Source organism: Odontomachus brunneus, unplaced genomic scaffold (assembly GCF_010583005.1).
Source record: "Odontomachus brunneus isolate Ranch 3 - 2012 unplaced genomic scaffold, Obru_v1 Obru_scaffold_030, whole genome shotgun sequence".
Taxonomy (NCBI): Eukaryota; Metazoa; Arthropoda; class Insecta; order Hymenoptera; family Formicidae; genus Odontomachus; species Odontomachus brunneus.
This window is the reverse complement of record NW_022639480.1, coordinates 421,835-428,613: the sequence shown is the minus strand read 5'-3', so window position 1 is coordinate 428,613 and position 6,779 is coordinate 421,835. Positions and strand designations below refer to the sequence as shown.

Here is a 6,779-nt window from a genome sequence, read left to right as displayed (position 1 = left end):
TCAAAGACCGCACGAAAACGTTATTCAATGAATAGGTGCAACTGTTTTTCACAACGTTGTATATTTAAGTAGCGGGTCATATTGCAACAGGTTTCTCCGCGGTGTCGGTAAATGGCGCCAGGCTGCCTGTTCACTTGCGTTCCCGCTTCAAACTGCCATTCACTCTTAAAGAATCAAAGTTGCGGCAAGATTCAGCAGCTGCTTAGAAATTTCTTTTTAACGTTCAAGAAACACGACTCAGCAGCGTCTATTTCCAAGTATTTTCTCTCCTTCTTTCCCGTTTCCGTCGTCTAATCGGAATCCGCTGAAATTCCATACACGAAAGATCAAAATGCATTGACTGCGGACTTAACACAGTAAGGTTAATATTTTCTACATCAAAGATCGCACGAAAACGTTATTCAATGAATAGGTGCAACTGTTTTTCACAACGTTGTATATTTAAGTAGCGGGTCATATTGCAACAGGTTTCTCCGCGGTGTCGGTAAATGGCGCCAGGCTGCCTGTTCACTTGCGTTCCCGCTTCAAACTGCCATTCACTCTTAAAGAATCAAAGTTGCGGCAAGATTCAGCAGCTGCTTAGAAATTTCTTTTTAACGTTCAAGAAACACGACTCAGCAGCGTCTATTTCCAAGTATTTTCTCTCCTTCTTTCCCGTTTCCGTCGTCTAATCGGAATCCGCTGAAATTCCATACACGAAAGATCAAAATGCATTGACTGCGGACTTAACACAGTAAGGTTAATATTTTCTACATCAAAGATCGCACGAAAACGTTATTCAATGAATAGGTGCAACTGTTTTTCACAACGTTGTATATTTAAGTAGCGGATTATATTGCAACAGGTTTCTCCGCGGTGTCGGTAGATGGCGCCAGACTGCCTGTTCACTTGCGTTCCCGCTTCAAACTGCCATTCACTCTCGAAGGATCAAAGTTGCGGCAAGATTCAGCAGCTGCTTAGAAATTTCTTTCTAACGTTCAAGAAACACGACTCAGCAGCGGGTGAGTGTCTATTTCCAAGTATTTTCTCTCCTTCTTTCCCGTTTCCGTCGTCTAATTGGAATCCGTTGAAATTCCATACGCGAAAGATCAAAATGCACTGGCTGTGGACTTAACACAGTAAGGTTAATATTTTCTACGTCAAAGACCACACGAAAACGTTATTCAATGAATAGGTGCAACTGTTTTTCACAACGTTGTATATTTAAGCCTAATGTACAGTAATATCTCTATAGTATATCACTTCTACATTTCTCGATATACATTAGCTGTTCCATTCGGTGAGATATACACAACTGAAGGAATATATTGCAATTATATAATCTTGTTATTCGTACACAATAACGTATCAACAGCCTAAAGTGTCGAAGCGTTTAGTGGCTAACTTACAAATCTACTTTTTAATTTGTTTGTTCATTCCTTGTTCTTTAATAATTATTATCGGTGTGTATACACAGCTTATCGAATCTATATTATGACCTGATATCGGGTGAAAGTAGCAGCACAGTGTTCCGTTAAATAGAATACGATTATTACGTTAATTTCTCGTTTCTTCAAAAGACATCACCTAATTTCGAATCTCTCTCTTTCTCTCTCGCAGATACGCCGTATAATCAGCCGCAAATTTCGCCACAAGCGATGAGAACGAGCCTCGATGATAGCGGGCGCTACGATAACGTAAATGTACCAATCGATTAACGCTACAGTACTTGTTTCACGCTAACGTTTCCAGAGGACTCAATTCTCGAGAGATTTGACCCGCTACGTCGAGAAATACGGGTAAGTAGGAATCGATAATTATCCTCTCTACGGGAGTTCATTCACTTTCTATAAGTACACTCGTGAACTAAATTGCGAAATTTTTCCCGTTAGTTCAAAGGAGCACGAATCTTTCCGCTGACGCGTGTAGAGTTCCTTCTTCTTTTTCTCTTCTTCCGTTTTCCCTTTCTTTTCACAAAAATTCGTTCCCCGAATTTATGTATACCGACAATTCTTAGACGATACTTGGAAGTATAAAGACTACTACTTTAAGAAATAATACATGCTTCTGTGATTTTACACGACATACAAAGTAGTATATTGATAACAATTAAACGGTGCAAAGGGACATATAGCGCGAGTCGTGCGTCCGTTACGAAGTCAAGCCGAATATAATTTTTGCATAAACCACGCGTTCCGCGCTCGATATAATTGCCATTATACCGATCGCGCACGGCAAAGTCGAGAGATTCAACGTGAAACAAGTTCGTCTGAAAATCATATGTTGTCAGAGATAACAACGCTTCGCGCGCGAAGACAACGATCACGTAGTGTTCACAGAACATCCTGTACACGATGCGCACTCGAACGTTTTCGCATTAGTCATTTTTCATTCTTCTTTCTTCTCTCTCTCTTTTTCTTTCACTGGCGAGTGAGCTCTCGTACGGACTCCGTGTTCAACAAACCGTCCAACAGCCATCGTCTTATATTACTATCTCCTCCGTATTTAGATTCGATATTTTAACATACGAATAATTTATGTATATATATATGTATGTATATATATATATATATATATATATATATATATATATATATATATATACGCGTAGATTTAATCTTTTACATTGACAATTCGTAATAATATATGTACATATTCATGTATATATATCTGCATGTCTCGGGGTAATACATGTGGCCATGTATCCCCTCGGTGAACTTCGCGTTGCTGCTGTCTTGTAGCGATTAGCTGAGCAGAATCGAAAAAGGGCTCCTCGCGCGCTTTCGTCGACAAGAAAAAGACAAATGAATGAAAGCCCGCCCCTCCTCTCTCCCGGTGATTACTTCTAATCTTTTTATTCTCTTTTTCTCGAGTGAGGAAAAGAGCAGTCGATATGACGTTGCCACTTGAACGAGCCTCGCAAGCTCCACACACATACACACACACACACACACACACACACACATGTTCACGCACACATATACACTCACACACGCGAAGTCGGCGGGATATGGATTGAGTGTAAAATACACACAAAAAATAACTCTAATCGCTACGTGAAAGAAATCTGCGCGCTAACGCTACGGTATACAATTAATAATTAGTAATAATCGGTGAGTGAGATATATTGGGAGAGCTATCATCAACTACGAAACACCATCGATAGGAAAATAACTGAATCGATCGAACGCGCGCGAGCGCGAGGGTGGGTCGAACGGTTCGCTGCAATAATGACACAACGAACCAGAGGTATTCGCGACTTGTAGGACTCGCCTCGGGTGAAATTTCGCGACGCGAGTCCTACGGAACACAGGCAGGGTTTGAAAGTTACTTTCTTAAAAATAACTCGTTATTACACTGAGAAGAAGTACTTAAAACTTACTTGTAGCTTATAAAGTTTACTTCTGCGGAATAAAGTGTATTTTCGCGAGAGATAAGATTTACTTCTGTGAAATGAACTTTTATCCCGCAAATAAGTCTTCAAGTATTTTTTTTTATATATTGAGAAGAAATACTTTGAAATTTACTTGTGGGACGTCAAATTTCTTTCTGTGAAATAAAATTTATTTTTATGATATAAAATTTATTTCCATAAGGTAAACTTTTATTGCGCAAATAAGCTTCCAAGTATCTTTTTCTCAGTGTATACTGAAAAAAATACTTGAAAAAATTTATTTGTGGGATACAAAGTTTATCTCCGTGTGTAAAGTAAAGTTCACTTTACTTTCTGTGAGAATATATGAATCTTATAAAGTATAACTAAAGTTTATTTCTGCGAATAAACTTCATATCCCACGAATAAATTTTCAAGAATCTTTCTCTCAGCGTATCACTCGTTATTCGTTGGAAAGAAAAGTAAGTTCTTTACCGTCACTCATTCCGCAAAATTTACTTTTCACTTAATAAAGTAGCTCGTGTTGATCACGCGTTGCAGAAATTTACTTCCCTGAGCCTGAGAACAGGTCGCGAGGAGCAACCTCTCGTTCCTCGCGAGCGAACCCTTCGAGCTCTACGCGTACGATCGCGGATTCCGAGTAGAGTTGGCGTTCGAGGCGGGTACGCGTCGAACAGTTTGCTTTTCGGATGAGGTCGTCACGTCGTTGTCAGGGTCGGTCCCTTCGATCCTCCCCTCTCTCTCTCTCTCTCTCCTTCTCTCTTTCTCTCTCTCGCTCGTTCGCTTTCCTCCCGACGACGAGCAGGCCGTCGTCGTCGCGCTTACACGGCGCTGCCTTTACCGTTGTGCACGTCGCCGGCAGAGACCAACGCGGCTCCGGCGGTTTGCGGCGCGCCACCGCCAGCGGCTGCGTTGCCCGTCGCTGTATTGGCCGCGGGCACAGCTACATTAGGTACGCCTGGTTGCATATTCTGACCAGGCATGGCCGGCATATAGCCCGGCATAGACATGTTCTGCGTCTGCGATTCCGGCATGAATTTCACTGAAATGTTCAAGCGTCAGTCGTATTAGTACATCTTAAGGGTGGCTGTCTATCGGGGCGGCGGTGTCGGGGTCTCGCTGATCAGCGGGGAGGCGGATTAGACCATTAAGGCCCAAGAGAAAATCGCTAAGGATAGGCTTTCAAAAACCATCTAAATTAGGGCAAAACGTCAAAATTTGTTAAAAAGTGAAAAAAAACTTGTGTTGGATTTCAAAATTCAAGATGACGGACCAATATGTCGGCCTGAAAATTTGAAATTTTGACTTATTTGAGTGATAATCCGTATAGGGGAAGTTTTGGGTTCGATGGGGATGAAAATGCACTTATTTTTTCAAAATTTTTCAAAACGTATTTTCATTGAAATAAATCAAAATTAAAAATTTTTGACCGCCACATTGATTTTTAAAGTCAAAAAACCATGTTTTTTCTACAGTCTGCTAAAGTATGATGTTTTGTCCCAAAACAAACACCTTCGAAAGGTAGCTTATAATTTGGTTAGATTTTTCGCCAAATAACAAAACTATGTCAAATTTTTGAGATCCATATTGGATCCGCCATTGCGAATTTTGAAAAAATAAGTGCATATTCATACTCAGCGAACCCCAAACCCTCCTGTACGGATTTTCACTCAAATAGGTCAAAATTTCAAATTTTCGGGCCGACATATTGGTCTGCCATTTTGAATTTTGAAATCCAACACAAATTTTTTTTCACTTTTTAACAAATTTCGACGTTTTGCCCTAATTTAGATGGTTTTTGAAAGCGGTTCCTTAGCGGTTTTCTCTTGAGCCTTAATAGGTTAAGAGAGTATTTTAGCGTGAAGACCCGTCTTCAAGACCCGATTTTTCGGAATTAATTGTAAGCAAATGGTTAAACTTGCAGAGCTAATGTTTTGTACTAAGATTTATTCATCTTTGAAGAAACATTTCAAATTTTGTCAAAGCCTTTTATTCAAAATTGGAGAGAATACAAGTGGATGATACAAGTCACGTCGTCTTCCAACGGGCGTGTTGATTGCCGCCGTCCTCGTCGTCTGAACGAATTTTATTTTGTTCTTTATGAACGTTCTTCGTGGCTATCGCACGAATTAGAATCTTTTTGATATCTTTAAAATTACTATTCTTCCGGACCGCGAAAAGAATTTTTTAGTAAAAATCAGACTATTATTTTTCAAGCGTCGCCATTTTGTCAATTTTTCTTCAAATTATTTAATTATAGTTCAGGAGATAGCTACATTCATAAAGAACAAAATAAAAGCAAATTCGTTTATTTCAGACGACGAGGACGGCGGCAATTAATAAGCCCGATGGAAGACGGCGCGGCCTGTTTCGTATTTTCACCAATTTTGAATAAAAAGTTTTGACAAGATTTGAAATGTTTCCTCAAAGATAAATAAATGTCAATACAAAACATTAACTCTGTAGGTTTAACAATTTGCTTAAAATTAATTACCAAAAATTGCCTTGGCTCTTCACACTAGAATACCCTCTTAATTCGCTCGCTAAACGGCACGACAGTTTCTTCCCTCGTCTTTCTCGTCCGCGAACTCGGACTTTCGGACTTGGATTGTCAATCGCGCGAACGGTTCAGTATTCTTTCTCTCTCTGATAGGAAACGCATAGTCGTGAAGGGACAACTGCGCGGTTTTAGCACGGGAGAAGCCCGCGAAGCTCTCCCCATCCGCGAGATCGCGAAAAGTATCGCGAGAGGAGAGAACGCGACGTTTTCTTCCGGCTCCGGCCGAAAATCGACGGGCTCTCTCGCACTCTCCGAGAGAATCGCAGGATGCTCGTCTATCTACGGTACAAAAGTGGTGTTGTACTTGACACTTTTTATTCTCACACTTGTTTTTTATAACGTTTAACACACACAGAAACATATAATTCGGACAAATGAAAAATATACAGGTTGTGTACAATGCTAGGACGCACTCGAGAAGTTGTGTTAGCATCTTCGTCTTGTTGTTGCCTCTCTTTTCCCTCTTAACAGCTGTTACATTACAGAGTATTCTCTCTCTCTCTCCCTCCCTCTCCCTCTCTCTTTCTTTCTCTCTCTTTCTCCCCCTTTCTCTCGAAGTGACTTGATCCTCCGTTAGGTAATATAGTGTATTGTCGCATTTTACTTTAAATCTCGTCACGCACCCGGTGCCTTTTATATACTAACAATAAGTCGGAACAGTTGTTCGAGTAGACGACGAGTGAAATAATAAGCGAAGCGACTTGTTAATTGGACGCACACATATCACTGGATGAGACTGGCTCTTCTACTTCCGACACAATCACGGGACAACGTGAGTCTATACGACATAATTTCTAATGACAACGATATTTATCCGCATCTCTATGACAGTGTGTGAGAAATGAT

The 6,779-nt window shown here is 40.5% G+C and overlaps 1 protein-coding gene across 1 annotated transcript in view; it reads right to left on the bottom strand.

Moving 5' to 3' along the window:
* Positions 1-1,181: 1,181 nt before the first annotated feature.
* LOC116843218 (vesicle-associated membrane protein 2) overlaps positions 1,182-6,779 on the bottom strand; it is a 31,738-nt gene continuing 26,140 nt past the window's right edge. The window contains exon 5 of the mRNA XM_032813445.1: positions 1,182-4,415. Within this exon, the coding sequence (XP_032669336.1) occupies positions 4,195-4,415 (221 nt within the window). The 3' untranslated portion in view covers positions 1,182-4,194. The remainder of the gene's footprint in view (positions 4,416-6,779) is intronic.